Consider the following 21,130-nt stretch of genomic DNA (forward strand, 5'->3'; position numbering starts at 1 on the left):
ACTGGGTTCTCTGAGAGAACCTGTGTGTGTGTGTGTGTGTGTGTGTGTGTGTGTGTGTGTGTGTGTGAGAGAGAGAGAGAGAGAGAGAGAGAGAGAGAGAGAGAGAGAGAGAGATTTAGGACAGCCTACTGAGAATCCAGTGTCACAATATTCCTCACCGTTTGTTTCTCAGGGCAAGGTTTCTCAAGCTTTTTCCTGATTGCACATGAGTACCTCTCTTTGAACCCTGGTGACACAGGAGACCCCAGGTTCAATGTGTACATTTCACAAGAGTTTCTGGCATGTTTGTCTGTTTTAGGTCCTCTAAATTTCAGTTCCTGGGTCTCTTTCTGATCTTTTCCTCTCTCTCTCTCTCTCTCTCTCTCTCTCTCTCTCTCTCTCTCTCTCTCTCTCTCTCTCTCTCTCTGTGTGTGTGTGTGTGTGTGTGTGTGTACAGCTAGAACAATCAAATGATCTCTTGATAACGTGTACAGCTCTGCCACTAACCTTGACAACATACACTTTGAAACACCCAAAGATCAGAAAGCTAACCCGGCCCCATCAAAGGATTTTTTTTTATCCTAAAACCAAGGACTAAGGACAGGCCTCACTCCAGTGTTCAAAAGCCACAGCTAGACTGAGGGTTATGGATGTAGTGTTTGAGGGCAGAGAGTAATATTCAGCACAAGGCAACAATTAGGTTTGGCTGGATTCAAATGTAAAAGCACTTTTCAAATGCAATTTTTAGAAGCACTATAAGAAATTAGTACAAGCAACTAATAGGATCTCATCAAATGGAAATCAGAGTGGGACTTCGTACTTCTACATTCCACAGAGCTTAATACAAATTAGTCTGTAATACTCAGTGTGTTTTATTCTTGCAGATTAAGGGAAATGGGATGCATTCTTTTTCATTAACTTCTGGGATAAATAAGCTTCCTAATGCAAGGATATAGGAGATACTTTCTAAACTTTATTGTACTCAGGGTTAAATAATTCACTGTGTGTTCAACCCTTGTATATTGTTCTATTGAACAATGTTTGCTATTACACAGCATGGGGAGGCAAGGAACTTTAGAGCTATGGTGAAGGGGTCGTGACCTCCTCTAGGACATGCAGTTCAATTCTGAGATCTTAAACCAGGTTCAAGGAACTAGGTAACCTGTCCTCTCCAATCAAACACATCTAATGTATCCTAAATTCTCATCCATGAAACAAAGTGTGTATTGATGCAGCCAAAGGAATCAAAGGCTAAAAATAAGAACCAGTTCCAAGTTGAATCCTGGGAGAGGACACAAACAGGTACCCTGCTAAAAACCACACATGAGAAGTGCTTACTCACTTCCACAGATTTCACCACTACAGACCCATACCATTGGAGAAACTGCACAGGGAGTAAAATGTCAGTTTTTATCAATTATTTATAATTATTATTGAATTAGTTAATACCCCATTGTTAGTAATAAGTGTCACAAGACTACCTCTGCCAGTTTCAAAGTTCTGTAGAGAGCCAGAACTGCTGTTTTGAAAGCCTGTGGACCTAAAAGTAACATAGTGGAAAAAAGGTGTGGATTTCAGTGTTTGTCCTCCTCATGTTTAACTTGAACAGAACATTGTCATTCAGAGATAGGATGCAGGGGAAGAAGGACATCACGTTCAGTGCACATATCTTAAACTAAGTTGCAAAACGCTGTTTGGGAGTCCCACCCATCCCAGGCCCTCATCCTCCACCCAATCTTTGAACTCCTTTCTCTGCTAGTAGCAGTCCCATATCCTCTTATCATTTTTGCTAAGTTGTAAGTGGGAACCTGACCAAAAACAAAAACAAACAAGCAAACAAAACAAAACAAAAAACAAAACAAAACACTACTATGGTTTAGTTTGCAGTTAAATAGTGAATATTCTCTTTATTCAGAAGAATACATTTTTAACAGGATTGCATGCACCAGTAAATCAGTACAGTGAGGAGTAATAGGGATAAGGGAAGCAACTTGACCTGGTAGAGCTTGCCACTCCCAGAATCCTTTTGACCCAACTCAGGTCAAAAAGCAGCAAATGCTGCTGAATTCCAGAATAACCAAGTTGGATTTCCAGGTCTCTGCAGGTAAAAGACAGGAGAGGAAAGCTCTTATAATGGAGAGGATAATTATATTGGGACTGTCAGTTCCACTGAGATTCCCTGAGAGGCCAATGAAGGAGAATTGGTGGTAGTCCCTGGTTCTCCTTCTTGGTTACATTCTTCAAGGACTATGGTCTGGTCTCTTCCATCTGTCTCAGATCCTCTGTATTAAGAAAAAGATACAAAATAAATGGGGGGAGGCAGTCCTGAAAACAAATTTTAGGGCAGGCCTCAGATGGCAGAAAAAATAACTGGATCATGGATTTTTCAGCAGCACTCCATTTCTGGAATTGAGCTGAACTAAGTATTTACCTAGTCCGAAGTCGAGGCCACTTCTTCCACTCTATGGCTAGCACCATCCCCAAAGCTACCACAACCACCACAATCAGGGTACTTCGGACAATGTTACCCACAGTGCACTCTTGAGCAACAGGCCCTGTGATGTATCAAAAACCAAACAAAACAAAAACAAAAACAAAAACAAAAACAGAATCGGAGCTTATCATATTAGTGTTCCTTTAAATATTATGTTGTTCTGTCAGTCTTGTCTCCTCAGAGTCACATGCGAGCCATGTATTGAGCTATAGAAGGAACAACCAGTCAAAGTACGTTGCCTGAGTCACTCAGACCTCCTTTCTGGCAGGCAAGGAAGTGTTAGATGAATCTATTCCATATTTCCAAGTGAACCCAAAGCTCTACCTTCTCCTCATCTTTACAAGAGCTATGATATACGTGAGATCTCCAACTCCATACCCTTCCGGTGTCCTGATTTCACCTATCTCTGTAGGGTCTGTTCTTGAGATCCCAGGAGCATCACACTAGGAAATTTCCTGGAAGCGTTATCCACTCACCTGCTGCTCCCACCAGCTCCAGAGCATCACTGGGCTCTGACCAGATGTCAGGGTAGGCCTGTAGCCGGTAACTGCAGCTGTAGTTGCCAATACCTTTCCCTTCCACGTTGTTGATGACAAAATCCCCATCCTCTGAGAACTGTTGGGGTGCATCTTCTCCATCATGTTCTAGCACAAATTCAACTCCTGGCAGAGGTCCTCGGCACTGAAGGGTGACGTCCTTGCCTAGTTTGAACACAGTGCTAGGCCAGGCTGACAGAGAGGGTTTAGGGGGCTTATCTGCAACCAAAACAAGAACACAGAGTTAAAAGAAGTGGCTCTGAATCTGGTCATGTTTTCTATTATTCATAACCTCTAAAAGGCCTACAACTACAAAATCTCAACATGCTCCTGGGTTTCAGAACCTTACCAGTCACCCAGATCTCTAGAGAGTTGCTGTAATTTGAAGCTGCAAGGGGAGCAGAATCCAAGTAGTAAACACAGCTGTAGACTCCAGAATCTTGGTCCCTCACCACTGGCATCCAGAAGTCAGCTCTGTACCCACTTGGCCTCTGTTGCTCTAAGGGCTGTTGAGTCCCTTCTTTCAACAGGACAAATGTTGAATCTGGCAGCTCCCCTTGACACTGAAGAGTCACGTTTTCTCCAGGGGCTACCATAGGACCAGGCTGGACTAATAGTCTGGGCTTGGGGAGTAACCCTGCAAGAAATTTACTGCTGGTCAGAGAGAAGAAGCCGTTTTAGAATCTATTCCTCCTCTCCTAGTATGTCATCAATAAAGAGGTGAGACTATTGTTTGCTTCTATATGAGTTCTTTAAAAATATCCTCCCTGAACCGGTCAATCCAATACTTTCTACATTACAAGGCCCACTCTCCAGTCGCATCTCCTTACCAGTGACTATGAGTTCCAGGGTGTTACTAGGCTGTATCTTGATAGGGCTCATCCAGTCAGGGTGGTAGCAGCAGCTATAACGCCCTATGCTAGCACCAGATATATTGGTGATAGGGAACACTCCTTCATTGCTGGTGGACCCCCAAAGTTGCATGGAAGTGGCTTCTCCTTCTTTGTGCAGAATATACCCAACTCCATTGACTGGTCCTTGGCACCAGAGAGTAACATTTTGCCCCATAGTGACCACAGAACTAGGCTCAGCAGACAACCATGGTCTAGGGAATGTGTCTAAAAAGAGAACAGTGATGAATAAGGTAGGAGTATACAACCTTGCTACCTGCTTCCCACAATCACTGCTTTTCTTCGAATCCCTTGCATAGTTTGGCCTACCCTTCTAGGAGAGATTAACCCCATAAGTCCCTGCTCCAGCTGACCCTATCCCAACCCCATGTTTTGTTTGTTCTTACCAGTCACCCAGATCATAAGGGGCACACTAGGGGATGAGCCCCTGTTCGACATGGTTGTCTCATAGTAGATACAGCTGTAGTTCCCAGAGTCCTCTGCTCCAACAGTGTTGAGGAGGAAGTCAGCTGAGGTCCCCAAGGCACTCTGGAACTGTAAGGGAGTATGAGTACCCTCCTGTAAGAGAGCAAACCTCATGCCCTGGAGAATTCCTTGGCAGCGCAGGGTCACATTCTTCCCAGGAAGCACCACAGGGCCGGGCTGTGCCAGGAGAGTGGGTTTGGGGTAGAAATCTAAAATGAAAAAGATCATAATATAAGAGAAGACTGTTCCTCGCATTTTGCTAATAGCTTTTATAATGTTGTTATAGGAGATGATATATGTTTGTTACAGAAAATTAGAAAATACAATTAAAAACTAATGAAGAAAACATAATCTTACCAGCTCAAATATAGCTATTCTTTACCTATTTTCCCATGCAATACTTTTTAACACACGACTATGTCCTTGGAGCTGAGACTATTTTATGTAATTGAGCCCCCACTGCACAAAGAATTGGACAGTCTGATATGTTTATATTGTAAGCACTTTCCTATTACGTTAAACACCCTTTGAAATGGCCATTTGTAATGGCTGTATAGCATGTACCAGACATTTCAAGGTTTTCTCCTGCTCTCTGAGGGCCATCCAGCTACCAATCCCTGACAGCTCAGCTCAGGAAAAGGCGGACATTCAACTCAAAGCTCAAGGCCAAGTCTAAAAGGATTGTCTCAGAAAGCAGGCAACTTGAGCTTGGTTCTTGGATTGGACACCCCTATGTCCCTCACTTTGTTCTTCAGAAGCAAATAACTCCCCTTCCCTTCTCCTTTGTCTTTTCCTCTTGTGATGATAACAACATGAACAGCTGTGCTACAGGAACAGTTTATCGTGTGCCAAGCACTGTCCTAAGAGCGTCCCTAATGTGCCTTAGAGAGCATATCTCTTCCCCACCCACTGGCAGCCCTTCCACTCACTCTCCTGGGATCAGACTTCCACCAAGACTTCCCCTCCCTAACCTGTCACAATGAGCTCCACAGGGTCACTGGGCTCAGACCAGATGGAAAAGTCATAATAACGGCAGCTATAGTTTCCTCCATCACCAATGCCCACTGAGATGATCAGAAAGTGAGCTACACTAGCCCCTGGATTTTCCCAGACAGGGTCACTGGATGCAATTTCATTGTCATCCTTGTAGAGAATAAAGCTCATGTGTTCACGGGAGGTGGAGCAATTGAAAGTCACTCTGGAACCCGGGGTGACCACAGGGCTGGTCCATGTCTCGAAGAAAGGCTTGGGGTACATTTCTAGAAAAGAAAAACAAAACATTACAAAACCAAATCAAGAAAGCAGGAAGCAAATACAGTAAATGTTGGTTTTTAAGAAGCTGTTGTCTGTGCACTTTCAGTCAGAAACAGATGCATGAATAGTTTTGTTGGTTTGTTTCTATAGAGATCTTTCCCCTTTGTCCCTCATGGAATCCTCACTGTCAGTGGAACAGGCAAAGGAGGCTATTGAAAGGGTAAACTTTCTTTGGGACTCTATTAGTTCTCTGAACCTCAGTGTGCCCATCTGAAGAACAGAAGGAAATAGTAGCTACCTACTTTACCTCACTTCAAGATTTCCTCTGTAGTTAAATGAGGTAATCGATGGGAAAATAATCAGAAATATTAAATCAACCTCCACAAACCCAAGCTATTAATAACAATTATGGCTATTAATATCATGCAGCCAGAGGCCCTGGCACTCCCAGCGCCACGCCCGCCTGGCTCTAAGATTGGACACAGCTCCTAGTACCAGCAGCAAAGTTTGTGGTGGAGATCGGAGCGTCTGTCAGGCACTTTCCTGCCCCTCCTCCCTCACACAACCTATTCAGCTCTACCTTTTATGACAAGCTCCAGGGGCTGGCTGGGCTCAGACCACTTGAAGGGCTGCATTTCCGTGTGTGTGCGGCAGCTGTAATTGCCCTCCTCTTGATCCGCCATTCTTTGAATTGTAAAGAAGGCTTCTCTCCCAACAGCACCAAGTTGCTGAACAGGTTCCTGTTCTCCCTTCTTATACAGAGCAAACCCCAAACCTTCCAGCCATCCTTTGCACCTGATTTGCAGTTCCTGGCCCCGGATTGGGAGGGAAGCCGAAATGACAGGTTTGGGAAGGATGTCTAGAAAACAAAACGGGATGGCTTAGGAATAAAAACTTTGGAAGTACCCAAGACGGGACGCTCAGAGTTACTTTCTCTAAACAAACAAACAAAAAACAAACAAACAAACAAACAAACAAACAAAAAACAAAAGAAAGGCATCCTGGCTAGCCCAGAGTTCTTCAGTCAGTCTCCCCTCACCCTTTCCCTCACCAGTCCCCCATCCTTTCTTCCCAGCAGCACAGGACTCCCAGGGGGGCACTGAGGATCACTCCAGGAGGATCCTCTGCTTTCTCTTACCTGTCCCAACTAGTTCAAGTGCTTCACTAGGCTCCGATACAGCCATCTCCTCCCATGAATGGCAATGGTAACTCCCGGTGTGGCTGTGGGTCAGGGCGCCAAGGGGAAAGGCAGCCCGGACCTGCTCTGAGGCCGGGCGAGTTGCAATCCACCCGGTTCCATCCTTCAGTAACACAAACTCTTTAGTTGAGCCAGAAGGGCTTCTGCACCAGAGGGTTAAGTTCTTCCACGGGGCCAGAGGGAAGTTCGTCTCTGCCCACAGTTCAGGCTTAGGGGTTGGCATGACTATTTCTAAAAACAGCAGAGTTAATGAAGCCATCCTGTTGGTATTCCCACCCCCTCCTTTCCTTTCTCCTGAAGCCCCTAACCATATCACACGCCGCCCCTTCCCCCCTGGAATCAGAATCCTTTCTTTCCTGTCTTGCACCCTTCTTCAGGTGCTGGGGAAAGGGGAAGCTGACGCCTCAGCTGAGCCTCACAAAAGTACAAGAGCCTGAGGGAGACTTTTACAGGCAGAAAGACAAAGTTGGAGACTGAATGTTGCCAGTAGCTTTAAGAAGTGCCCCTTCCTGGCTGTCCTTCCCTCCCAACCAGTCACTCCCTGGGCACTGACACTGACACTCTGTAGTTATTTCGGATCTCCAGAGAGGAATGTCCCAGTCTGGAGCAGGAAAAAAACTCACCAATCTCTTCTGCTAATGCCCCATTGCACAGTCCTGCAAAAGAAACCCTTGTCAGGTTCTGTCCCCTCCTCAACAAGACTGTCCCCCACCCCCAGCTTGGTGGCCAGACTCCTGTCCCACCCTTTTGTACTCACCGCAGCAAAGAAGTGCCATGAGTACGAAGAGCATGGCGACCCCTTGAGCTGTTCCCAACAACCAGGCTTCTCTAAGGAGACCAGAAAGAAGATGAGAGGAGTTGCTGAGATTAGGGGGAGGGCGGAGAGAAGGGGGCGGCAATTTATGCCATTGGCTCATTCACTACCCAATAGGGATTTGGTATGGCCAGGGTAATCTTTTCTGACACTGAGGACTTTGCTTTTTGAGGGTCTAATCCTTTACAAACCCCTAGCTCTTCCAAGACCTACATGCCCCTCCTCTCTGTCCCTCCTTTCTGCCCCTCCCCCAGCTTATATTATATGTCAGCTTCCCAAGGCTCCTGATTAGGTTGTTGCTGCAAATGAGATGCCAGATGGGAAAAAACTTTTGTATTTCCAGTTCTCTGAACCCTCTGGATCTCAGACGCTCTGGGTGGTTGAGCGTGGGGGTGGAAAGAGCAACCTTGAGTGTTTCTCAGTCATCACGTTTAAGTTTGGAAGCAGTTGTTCCTATGGCAGTACTGGTCTTCAGACTGACCTGCCTCACTTGCCTTTATTATGGAAGGGTTGCCTAGGCAGCCTTGATGGATTACCAGAAGACTGCCTGTCAGTGCTGGGCTAAGCCTGTCAGAGAGTGGGATCTCTCTCCTCACTACCAAGATTGTGACTACAAATGTGTAGCACTGTTGTTGGGCTCTGCATGCTGTACAATTAGGAGGGAGAAAGGCAAAATGAAATTGACAAGTTTCCCCTTAAGAAACAGTGACCATTCTCAGCCTTTTTCTGGTCAGGAAAATCACTTTCAAATGGCTTTCTATGAAATTTGGATTCTGATCTTATTCTTTGATGTAATGATCTTGGGGTAAAGTGACACACCTGAATTCTAATCCCTGTAGAAGTTTAGCCTAAAGCACAAAAACATTTGTAATCAACAGGAAAATAAAACTTTACTGAAAACTGCTTGAAAATTCCAAGGTTTTTTTTTTCTCTTTGAAAACATAAGTGGCTCTCCACTTGCTGCCCTGTCACACTATCCCTCAGATCCCAGCAGAAAACACAGGCACACATAGTCGTAGTGATCATAGTGTGTATTAAAATTCCCAGACACACAAATGTGGCAGACAGATACATCCAGAAGCAGAGGGTGGAGGGAAGTGGGCAAAACAGTCAGGTGGTAAAGGCCTTTACTGGGTTAGCAACTGTCATTTCTCTTTTCATTGTCAACTGGAATAGCCTTAGAAAACCATAGGATTAAGTATAGAGATCAGTGGTCCAAAGGACACTGGGTAATCTAAATAAAAAATAATGGCAGGAGAATCTTTTGGACTTTGTTTTCAGGCTAGGGAAGCAAGTGTGATTCTCCAGCTCCATTTGTTGTCTTTTCAAATAATTATGCAGGTTAAAGCTATAGACTCAGGGTGCTTGGCACAGACAATAGAAGGCCCAAGGAACAAAAAGACTGGTCCCTAAGGAACCTAGTATGGGCCAAAAAAAAAAAATCTCTCCAGCCCTTGAAAGTGCAGGGTAAAGTGGAAAAAATGGGATGGGAATTAGCTGACAATCTGGAAGACACAAGCAGGCATGTTCACGCCATATCACTGGGGAAGACTTCTATAAAGTCTTGTGGACTGAGCTGTTTAAGAGGAGATTTGGGCGCTGTAGGAGGTGTAGAGTTCAGGAGACACGCTTCTGCTTATTTCTGTGGTTCTGGAAAACTATACATTATACCACTTATTGGCTTGAGTAATGATCCTTCTGTGAGGTGAAAGAGAAATGGATGAGAATGTTTTGACTCATAAGCCCAGACGTCTGGGGAGAATCCTAAGAGTGTGTCCCCCTGGCTTGCTTCAACTGGGGGAATGGCCCATTCTGAAGACTAGGAGAGTACACAATGAGGCTGAGAGAAGGCAAGTACCTGAGTCTCAGTGTCCGACACTTCCACCGTATCCACAGCACTAGTAACACCAAGGAAACAAGCTGCACAATTAAGGACATCCTGAGAGCCTCATTCAGAATGGAATGCCAGGTGAGGAAGCCTGTGACCAGAGAAGACCAGAAGCAGAAACCTTGATGGGGACAAGGCCAGACAGATAAATTAACAGTGGGGGAGGGGAGCTAGTTACTGAGAAAGCTTCTATTTAGAAGTTTGAGACAGATGTGTCCTTCCTATTTGTGGAGAATAAGAGTATTCAGAATATTGTGGTCACTGCTTCGAGGTATTGTAGCACACCCAAGAGAAGTGTGCCTAGATGGATGGGTCCTGACTTCCAAGCCCTCATTCCCCTTCCCATAGATTTCTGGGCACTATTTTGAGATGCCAGGATTTGGATGGGTATTCCTCTGAGAAGTCATCTTCTCACCTGCTGGTCCCACCAGCTTCAGAGGCTCACTGCGATGTGACCAGATGTTAGGGTGTGCCTCAATACGATAGCTGCAACTGTAGGTCCCTGTGCCTTGTCCTTCAATGTTAGTGATGATGAAGTCTCCGTCTACTGAGAATTTTTGGAATGTTGCGCTTTCTTCCCATTCCAAAGAAAATTCAAGGACTGGATGAGATACTCGGCACTGAAGGGTGATGGTCTTTCCTACTTTGAACACGGAACTGGGCCAAGCTGAAAGGGAGGGTTTGGGGGGCTTATCTGAAACCAATCCAGAGACCACAGTTAGAAGTGACATAGAGTCAGCATCCTCTCCTCTGCCAAGTGTTTCTCGGCTCCACATTTGGACCTCTCTGTCTTTCCAGTTACATTTGGTTAGTGATTTCAAACGTGTACTTCAAGCCCTTTCCCCCTCTGTGGTTCACTAAAGACTACCAGCTCCCAATTTCAACCAGGAAGACCTCATACCTGTAAACTCTCCCAGGCTTGAAGGAAAATACTTGTTTTTCACAAATCACAGTGGGGCTGTGTCATGCTGAGAGGTAAGGAAGGCTTAAGGTAAAACGCCCAGAGAAGGTCCTTGAAGGATATAAAGTCCTACACCATCGACCTAGTGTTTTCTCTTTAGCTCGTATGTCTAGCAAAGTGCAAGAGCCACTAAGACCTCCCCCACCTGTTTTAGAGCACTGTAATAATGCTAAAACCATATGGGTGACAATAAAATTGAAACCAGTTAGAATCACTTGCCTACAACCATCAGCTCCACAGTGTTGTATGTTGCCATCTTAATGGATGTCTTCCAGGTAAGATAATAATGGCAGCTATAGATGCCAGCATCCCTGTACGTCACATTCTTGAGGAAGAATGATTTGTTGCCAGTGTTGCTGGTGGCATCCAGAACCTGAAGAGGTCTTTCATCTCCTCTCTTATAGAGTGCAAGCCCCACTCCATCCATCAGTCCTCGACATCTCAGGCTCACGTTTTGACCCATTTGAACCACAGGACTGGGACGAACGAGTAGCCATGTCTTGGGGAAAGTGTCTAGGATGAGACCCAAAATACAAATAGCCAATGGCATCACTCTTACCTCCTTCCAGTACTTAGGGCTACTTTCTGCCTCTGTCTTCCAGTCTGCACTTTGCAAATCTCTCACTAGGCTGCACAGATTTTGTCCCTTCCTCCCACCATTAGCCCCGGCCAAGTGACTATGTATGAGAGGGGAGAGGGAGTCAGAGGAAACTGTATAGCCTGTTCCATACCATACCCCTGTCTTACCAGTGACCCAGATTTTCAGGATATCACTAAGCAGTGAACCCCTGTATGACGCATCATAATAAAAACAGAGGTAGTGCCCTGTATCCTGGATCTTCAGATCCCGGAAGTAGAAATATGCCTCGTTTTTTACTGACTTCTTGTGATAAAAAGATTTCTTCAGGTCTTCCAACCTCATTAAAGCAAACGTCATTCCATATATTGGCCCTTGGCACCTGAGACTCAGGCTTTCTCCTGGTGCCAGGATGGGCCCAGGAAGGGCTGTCAAAGTTGGTTTGGGGTAGAGACCTAGAAAGGGAAGAGACCCTTAAGTTACAGTTTGGCCAATTCTTCCCTAGTATATTTTTATTCTCCTAGTTTCTTTGGACAAAAGTGGTGATTGGAATATAAACTTCCCTTCTTGTCTTTCCATAGATTTATGCCTCCTTGTGTTTGTAATTAAGGGTAAGTTCACATATAGCCCTTCCCTCCCACCTAACTCTAGTAGCTCCATTGTGAGCTTAGCCAGGTAGAGTTGTTTGCCTCAGGGGACTGTCTACATTCATAATGCCCTGTATCTTCAGGTCTCTGAAATGACAAGTATAGTTCTTCCCACTGTCAGAAAATCCACACCTGTAAAAATGACTTTGATTCTGACTTGTAGAGCATAATTTGCACTGAAAAATTGATGAGAGAGCATCTCAACACATTAATCTTGTTTTAAGTCCCTACTTCCAACACTCACAACATGCGGTTAGGGGAGGCCAATAGGGAGATTTGGAGCAATAACTCAGTAAGCCAATGAAATGTGATAGTGGGGCCCACCCTCATTTCTCTTGGGTTGTTTTTCTAAGGTGGTTGTACTACTATAGTTCAGCACTATACAACTCCATCCCCAGGTGCCCCAGCTCATCCATGGAAGGAGCAGTTCTGTCATATAGTCACAGGAGATTTTTGGATTTGTCATGGATCATGCCGATCTAGGGGCATTGAGTGTAGAGACTGTAAAGTCCCTGCCAGCATAAAATTAACAGACAAGTGAGAAATCCTGGTGAACATTAATTACGGAAGTATGTGTTAATGGAAACTACGTTGGAAGGATATGTGTACAATAAGCATCCATATACACGGGTTAAACAGTCCTTTGTATTTTGATCCTCAAGAAAAAGCTATATTAATAAATTATCTTCCATTTATTGAGAACTTATATGCCAGGCACTGTACATGTTATTTAGGCAAATCCTCACAACAACCCTGTGAGGTAGGCATTATTCTTAGACCAATTTTGTAGATCATGGAATTGAAGCACAGAGTGGCATTATACAATAGATTGGACAGATAATGTTATCCTGTCTTAGAATGGAGAAAACCAAAGCATAGAGAGTGGCATGAGTTGCTCAACATCACACAGGGAACCAGTGTCACAGGTGGCACTAGAAATCAGGGGTCCTTTCTGTAGCATCACAATCTCCCTGGATCTATTTTGCTTGCTGCAGGAACTACGTAAATGTAGACAATTCCATTCGGAATCACCCAGGGCATGGGGTAAAGGAAGTGAAGCTGGGGTATGTATCTAGCATTTGGACCTTTGGAGGTGCTGCCTTTACTGGCTCTGGGGATACAGGAGGAAATAATCTGTCAAGGCATTTCTAAAATATAAACTGCTGCTTTCTTTATTATTTCTTTTGCTTGTTTTTCATCAATGGGAATAGTGATTCATTCTGTTTCCCACACTTAAATGCAATAATTGCAAATACATTTAAACATTTAAGAAATCAATTTTAAGACTGTACTGGCAATGCCTGGCACATATTAGGTGCTCAATAAATATTGTATGGATGAATAAATGATAATCAACAAGTAAAGGACAGTAAAGCTGATAAGATGAAGCTATTGAATAGATGGGTAGGCTCACCAACAAGCCAAAGGATTACCTACTTTAAAGCCTGTGTGATTCTAAAGCTCAAGGAAGTGTCAAATGACTACCTCATTGACTTTGCAGGGCCTAGAAACTGGCTGAGGCAAGTAATATAAAAAACTTCTGCTCAACCAGCCATGATTCCTGGGATAACAATTGTCAGATGCCAGCAGCCGTGGCCACACCCACCTGCTACCACCAGCTTCAGGGGGTTGCTGGGCTCTGACCACAGAGAGGGGAGCATCTGGATATGAGTGCGGCAGATGTAAACCCCTTCATTCTCAGGTGCCAAGTTGTCAATGGAGAAAATGGCCATTGTCCCAGTTGGGACTTGGTAATCTACGGGCTCTGTGTAGCCCTCCTTAAACAGCATAAATACCAAATCCTGAAGCCATCCGTGGCAGAGGATGTTAACATTGCACCCAGGAAGAGGTGGGGTCTCTGCCTGGATCCAGAAGATGGGTTTAGGAAGTTGGCCTGGAAAAAAAAAAAGAATAAACTGATGTGAATTAGATAGAGTAAGGGTAATGCAGCCTAGACAGCTTGAATGGCGAGTTTGGCTTTACATGAGCCTTCCCCAAATAAGCCTTGCTTGGCCCACCCTTCCAGAGCTGCAGCCTCTACATGCACTGTCTGATACATAGTGGGTGCTTAGTGTGATCAACGGAAAGCACACGTGCATGTATTTGAAGTAAATGAATCACGTCAACAAACCCTTCTCCGTGATTTTTGAGTCTCAAGAGTGGGAGAATATTCTTGAGTATCTAGCTTTGTCATCTCACCTGGTGCTTCTAACTCTAGAATTTTACTGGGTTTCGACCAGCCTCTCTCCTTCCAGTAGCAGCACCGATAAACACCTGTATTGGACTCAGTAAGGGCACCTATGAAGAATGAAACTTGGAAGGTCTTGTAAGAAGGACGGATCCAGGTCATCTGTGTGTTATCCTTTAGTAGCAGGAACTTGCTGGATACCCGAGAGGGGCTTCTGCACCGAAGTGTGATGTTCTCCCAAGGGGCCTGGGGGTAGTTGGACTCTATCCATAGCTCTGGTTGAGACTCCACTGCTGTTGTTTCCCCAAATCACAAAGATATCAGCAGTCAGTCCTCTCTCTCCTTCAAAGTTCCCCACAACACACATTAAATATAGTTCTAATCCACCCAGATGCTGACATTTGCCTTCCTGTGGGACTAGGAGTGTCTGCTCCTGTGAGGGCTTGAGATACCAGGGCATTTGTTCAAGGAATCCAAATGGGCAAGGGAATAAACTGCTGTCTAACATGAAATAAAAACAAAACAAAACAAAAAAACTCTGCTTATTTCTTGGGAAATCAAGTCATGACGGAAGAGGGTCTGATTCCCAAGCAGTCCAACCTTTCTTGTCATACATACATACAGATAGGCCAGGACCTTAGAATCTCAGGCAGCAAGGCACTTACCCATTGACACCGTACCCAGATTGAGCCCTAAAAAGAGATAATGGTAAGGAAAAGACTCTGCTTTCCTTTGTTACCCTCCAACCTCAATAATCTCCCCAACCTCCCCCACAAGCATGCTCACAAGAACTTCCCCAACAGGGTCATTTGCTTCTCATCCCCTCTTTGGACTTACAAATGCAAACAAGCAAAAGAGTGAAGGTCCGAAGCATCATGTCCCCTGATCTGGCCTGTCCAGGCCTCTGGGGCCTCTGGTGCAGGATGCGTACTCCAAATCTTAAAGGCTTTGCTTCTTAAAAGGTAGTAGAATCTAAAAGAAGAAATGTTCGTGCTCAGGGACTCAAGCTGAGGTGTGATAGCTGCGTTATTCTTGACAACCTTACATTGCCCTGGCTCACAGGACCCTAGCTTGTAAAGAAGGCCACTTGTTGCTTTCCTCTCCTCGATCACTTTCTTTACTTCCTCATCTCTCTACTCAAGATCTCTTCCTGAGATTCAAGATGTTATTTTTGTCGAAATGTTTATTTGTCCCTGGGCTTTCAAAGGCACCGACAGTGACCATAAACAAGGCCAAGGAAACACTGCTGAGTGGGGGAAGTGGAACGTGCCAAGATTCACCTTCTGATAGCTTTCAATCAGAGAAGTCCAGGAACTCACTACTTGCACGCACGCAGCACATGGACAGAGGCACTCACACACACAGCCGAGTCATCCAACAGCTCAGTAAAGAAGGCATTTACCAATGCTCCCATCATCTTGTGGAGGCAAATGGAGTTTAGTGAGTACACATATTAAACATAAATTGAAGCTCATGTTCAACTCCACGGCTGATACTCAAATGTCCAGAGGCAGCCCCTACTCTCACCCCATCTTCATCCTCCATCTCCCCTCCCATTTCTAGTCCTTCTAAGGAGTGCTTATGATGCACTCTTGTAGCTTAACTCCAAAGCTTAATGCCATATCTTGAGTAGATGTTAGATAATCCAGCTGCTGCCACTGAGTTAATCAAAGTGTAAATGATTCCTCCTTAGAGCTTGCCTTTAGCTTCTAAGCAGCTTTGCTCACCAGCTCTGAAGAAAATGCAATCGTTTGAATTGGAAGGAACATAAAAGAGAGGTATGAGTGCAGAGAGGCCACCTCATTTTCCCAGAAGTCACTACCAGTCATATGTATACATGAGGTGAATCTTCTCCCCTGGCTCTGCAAAGACAATGTGGATCCTCAGAGCCCAAGCTCAGGAGACTTCTCCAACATGAAACCTCTCCTCAGAGTATGAAATCCTGCCTGCCCTGCCCTGCCCTGCCCTCAGCCACACGGTCTTAGCTCAGTGAAGTGACGTAGATGCCGCTCCCACAAGAGATAAAGACTTTGTTTCTCTAAACTTATCGCAGACCGACAGCCTCTAAATGGTCTAACTCTAACAGTGAGCAAAATGGAGGCACTGAGAGATTCATTTTCCAAACACCTGGGTGGGAGGACAACAGGTTGACACTGAAAGGTCCAAGAAAAGCCAGGCCCCGATTTTTCATTTGTTTGTGTTGAAGGAAGCTTAACTTACCCGTCTCTGAACTTTTCTCTGTCTGTTAAGCGGGGAAATAATGTGTACCTAGCACTGCTGTTTTGGATTACAGGAAATGTGTGTACAGTGCCAGGCATGCTGTGTACATTTCATGTAAACAGGTGTATTTTGTCCCATTTTTTAAAGAGGGGGATATACATTTGGCATAAGACCATAATGAGACTCTTCCCAATTACTAGTACCCTTTGTCCCCAGTTGTCTCAGTGCCAGGCCAAAGCTTGGATACCACCCTGTTGCTTTGTTTCCCCTTGTGGCACTGGGCCAGTATATATTGGGGAAAGCTAGGTTCTTTGCTAAGGAGAGTTCAACCTGCAATTGCACCCAGGAAATGCTGTCTTAGGATCCAGCCTTACCACATGGACATCAGGGTCTGGCCTCTTGGTAACTGGAGTGGAATCAGAAAAGCTGAGTTTCTCAGCAAGGCTGACCACTCGTCAATCATTAAAAAAAAAAAAATCTGCACCGTATCAGTGTCATTTCAGCCAAAATGATGAATCTTATGCCTAGGGAACTTGGGAACGACCCTGAGGTTCAAAATTGGCCACGCCCATTTTGCCCTTTCACCCCACACCCAACTTAGGCTGTTGAGGCTGCTTTTTTTTTTTGGTTTTCTTTTTGTTTTTTTTTTTTTTTTTTTTTTTACCGTCCCCTCGTACTCTACCCCAAGCACTTTTCCCACCGTTAGGCAGCGCCGCAGTGTTTTCGAGGATGATATAAACGAAATATCTAATGCCTAGCCCCTTTCATAGCTTTCAGCAGTCTAAGGGGTTAGGCTCCGCTGGGTGCTGGGTACAAGCTTTGCTTAGGTTTGGAAGGAAGACTGACAAGGGAAGGGGGAGAGTGCCACATTGCCCAGAGGTTCTCATCGAGGCGGGGCTGGGATCAAGGGAGAGAAGGAGAAAGGCAGGGATGAAGGGGGTGGGGGGAAAGAATGGGAAGCAGTTTGATTTATGACAATTAATCATAGCAGGGAGGACTCTTTCGGGGGTTTTGTTTAGGATTTGGTGGCCAGTAATTAATCTTCAGCCACTGGACTATGCGCTCATTTGCAGGTACTTACGGTAGTCGAAGGCCCGCTCTGAGGTTGGAGATTCTCCAGAGAGCTCCTCCAGATGCAGCAAACTGCCCGGCATGGGAAGAGCTGTCTAAGGACAGCCTCTCCGGCCTGAGCCCCGCCTCCCTCTCTCCCCCACCCGCCTGCTGCCCCGCCCCAGCCTCCTCCCCTCCCCCGTTAGGCTCCGGAACCCACCTACACCAACTCTGCCTAGCACCTGCAGTCTTCTGACGACCAGGATAGAAACACGCCCCTCCCAGCTCCCCCGCCTTTCTCCCTACTCCCTGCAGAGGTTGCCTGCGCTTGAGTCAGGCCTCTGCCCCCTGCTTGTCGCTGAGCTTCTTTTGGTCACTGTATCCTGGAAGGGCCAGCTCCCAAGACAGCTGAAGCTGTAGATCCACCTCTCCAGCTCCCCGGAGCCTTTAAAGCGATCTCTTCTTCCTCTGCTCCTAAAATGCCCCCATGCATCCATAAATGTCCACACAGTAGTTGAAACGCCTACTGTGTGTTCTTTTGGCCCTGGCCCTAGACCCTTCTAACCTTCACAGCAAGCCTGCAAGAGAGCAGCCGTTCATTCTCTCCCAACAATCGCAGAGGGTTAGTAACTTGGACGGTTTGGTATAAAAGCCCAGGCTTTAAAGACACACACTTTCAGAATTCAGTTTAGGTTCTACATTTAACACCTGTGTGACCCCTAGCAAGTGAGTTAAAGTCTCCGAGGTCCCCTTCCCCCATATTTTAAATAAGATAGCAAAGGCTACTTTGCAGAACGTTAATGACTAAGTAAATCGCCAAGTACCACAGGATTGGCACACTCCAAGTTCTCAACCAATGGTATCCGTGTCACTTCTACTGCTGCCATTAATCTGTAAATCCTTCCTTAACAGCCTTAGGGCATTATGGTTTTGTTACTATGGAGCAATGTTTTGTAAATTTTCTTGACAAGTAAACATTCGTCAATTTTTATTTTGGGCATGAATGTGTGTGTGTGTGAGAGAGAGAGAGAGAGAGAGAAAGAGAGAGAGAGAGATTGAGAAAGAGAGAGAGAGAGAGAGAAGAGAGGTGGAGAGCAGCCATGCTATGACATCTGTTACAAAGGCGGAAGTGGGAGGGTTTCAGGGGTCTGTTCATACCTTCCAAATTGTTGAAGCAAGGTCTCTCTTGTTTCCATCACTGTACAGCTTATTCCAGGCTAGGAATCGTCTGGACGATTTTCCTGTCTCCACTTCCCATCTCACTGTAGACTGACGTACTGGGCTTACAAATGTACAACAACCATACAGCTTTTAACATGGGACTGAACTCAAGTAATGAGACTTATGAAAAAGGAACTTTTACCCACAGAGCCATCCCTATTGTCTCCTGAAGGATTTTAAAAAATGAAGTATAGGAGTTAGACCTTAACTATGGCTGTTGACATATACAATGAGATTAAACTATGGCACCCAATGGGCTCACTGAACAGTTGATAAGTAGCCAAAGCTTCCTTTATGTGCATTTTACCTTCATAAGGTATCTCAAAGCAATGAAAATCATTTTAATTGAAAAAAGAAACCATGTGTAAATCAGAGGCTGTGCTTTTAACAAAGCCATTCGAATACCATGGCTTCATGCAGCAGGTGATAAGAGGTGCAGGTTCCTGGCACTCTTAAGATTCTCCCCAGCATTTCAAACCGCACATTGTTGTGGAGTGATGAGCCATATAATTATAAACATGCATTTCTAGGCAAACTATTTAATGTCTCTGAGCATCATTTTTTTTTCTTATTTGAAAAGTGGAGATAATAGCTGAACTTACTACCACACAAGGCTGTGTGTAGGATTGAATAAAAACTTGCCTTGTCAGCCACTACCTAGGGACTAGGACATAACAGACAGCCTTTAATTCCACATGTGCTTGCTAAGTGGTTCTTTGGGGCAGGCATTGTTCTGGAGTCTGAAGATCCAGAAAGATGTTACTCCAGAAAAGAGTCCCTAGTCTACGCATAACTCATGAGAGAAAATGAGCAGGAAGCAGCAGAGAAGTGTTGGGAATCGGAGGACATAGCAACTGAGAAGACCAGCCAGTGGCACACATGGCTGTAGTGCTCTGAGAAGCGCAAGCAGGTTACTGTTACTTTGTTCCTCATCTAGGGCACTGGTTGCAGGAAAGACACATCAAGGGTTTTGAACACAGTGGAGAGACAAAATTGGGCTGGTAAGATGTTGTTTGAAACATTGCAATGAACATTACAATCTATGAGACTGGAAACACTTTAGCAATATATATTTTAGAGACAGTTATCCTTGGTTGGCTTGGAACTCACTGTGTACACTATTTTGCCCTGGAACTCAGTGATCTGCACCCTTCTGCCTCCCAAGTGCTGGGGCAGACTGGGTGCATAAGACATAGGGGAGACTGTGGTTGGGATATAATATATGTAAAGAAGTCTTTAAAAGAAAGAAAATTTCACTTAGGTATTGTAAAGCATTTGTATTTTGCATAATTTTGAATTATAATAAATTCATTTCATATTGAAAAATAAATTTTCAGATTTGGTATCCCTAGGGATTCCAAGGTACCTTCAAAACACCAGACTGTACAGAGCACATCTTAAGTGTGTTAAAGAAGGGAGTATAATGTGCGGAAGCAGATTTGAGAGACAGTGTTTCTGGGCTACAGAGGCCATCAGGCTAGAAGAAAGAAAAGAGACTATTTCTTCACACAGTGGAACTGAAGGGTGGGCAAGAAGCTTTAGACAAGCTTTACAGAACAAAAAAGTAATCATAAAGGGTCATAGGCTGACTTTGCAGAGATTCCATATAATCAAGGTTTTGATAAAGTGATAATGTCTTTTTTGTTGCTGTCTGTTTCTTTTTGAACAAATTGCTCTTTTATGTACTGTTCCAAATAGGAAAGACACATAGGACAAAATACCTTTTCCCTGGGATACACTTAAGCTTGCCAACGTGCAGGAACACCAAATGTGTCCATCTTATCTCCACCCTGCATTCAGTGGCCTGGTAGCGATAGCTCTGAATGTGTCATGGTCAGAGGATTTTAAACACAGAAGACGCAAATGCTGCAAATCAGAGGAAAGACCCCGTCCCATCCCATCTCATACCACCCTGAGAACTCTTTCTAAATGTTTACTACAAAATCAGCTTCTTTCAGGTGTATGTTTTTGGACAGTGAATTTCACTTTCAAACAAGAACTTTTCCACCCATCCCCCCAAAACTGGTAAGTTTTAAATATTTCCTGGAGAGTCATGGGCATTGTGCTCCCTCTCCCTGTTCCACTTCATTGTGCTGGTAAGCCTCCTGAGGAATGTGTAAGATCAATGGGATTTCACTCACATTCCAAGGTTGAAGATATATTTAGCTATCCCCCCCTCCAGACTTCCCAGACAGAACTGCCATTGTTTTCTGTAGTGTGGATGAAGCCCTCAAGTGGGACACCTAATCAGAAAGGGTACTCTCCAACAGTAAGAGCAAATGAGGACTTCCTTTGCAGGTGCAGAGGGAGAACTGCAAAGGGGGTGTCGGAGTGAACCAGCAGAGCTCAGGTTTCGACGTCTTCTTTGTCAAATATGACCCGCATGAAAGGTACAGAGTCAGTAGAAGAAGCTGTAGCTAAGGGTGTTTCCAGAACTGTTCAAGAAACCTCGTAGAATAAATAAAATGAAAGCAATTGCCCCCAAACTGAAACTTACTTAATCCAAAAACAAAAACAAAAACAAAAACAAAAAAACATCATTGCAAACCATATAGTATTAGATAGAGGTTGGCGTGATCAGCTCTCTGGATATGCATGGTATAATTGCCTGGGTGAAGTTAGCTGAAGGTGTAATGGGTGCATAGAACAAATGATATTTGGTTGAGCTCCAATCTCACAGGACCACAAGATTCTGCTTGATCCACCCACCTTTCCCCACAGGGTAAC

At 44.8% G+C, this 21,130-nt stretch overlaps 1 protein-coding gene across 3 annotated transcripts; it reads right to left on the minus strand.

The window, feature by feature from the left end:
- Positions 1-1,868: 1,868 nt before the first annotated feature.
- On the minus strand, positions 1,869-17,328 carry Igsf1 (immunoglobulin superfamily member 1). 3 transcript variants are annotated; one of them, XM_051141738.1, is made up of 20 exons: positions 17,214-17,328; positions 14,750-14,884; positions 14,578-14,604; positions 13,924-14,205; positions 13,331-13,618; positions 11,248-11,532; positions 10,720-11,013; positions 9,955-10,233; positions 9,510-9,630; positions 7,595-7,665; positions 7,461-7,493; positions 6,778-7,068; positions 6,220-6,498; positions 5,357-5,644; positions 4,307-4,594; positions 3,840-4,127; positions 3,359-3,646; positions 2,950-3,228; positions 2,411-2,534; positions 1,869-2,261 (listed from the first exon to the last, which is right to left on the minus strand). In XM_051141738.1, the coding sequence occupies exons 2-20, from the start codon at positions 14,787-14,789 to the stop codon at positions 2,126-2,128; spliced, it is 3,981 nt and encodes a 1,326-aa protein (XP_050997695.1). In that variant the 5' UTR covers positions 14,790-14,884; positions 17,214-17,328; the 3' UTR covers positions 1,869-2,125. The 3 variants fall into 3 exon arrangements, with proteins under 3 accessions (XP_050997695.1, XP_050997697.1, XP_050997696.1); XM_051141740.1 differs by lacking the exon at positions 13,924-14,205; XM_051141739.1 differs by lacking the exon at positions 2,411-2,534.
- Positions 17,329-21,130: the final 3,802 nt, after the last annotated feature.

The sequence above is a fragment of the Acomys russatus genome, chromosome X (assembly GCF_903995435.1).
Source record: "Acomys russatus chromosome X, mAcoRus1.1, whole genome shotgun sequence".
In the NCBI taxonomy this organism is placed as follows: Eukaryota; Metazoa; Chordata; class Mammalia; order Rodentia; family Muridae; genus Acomys; species Acomys russatus.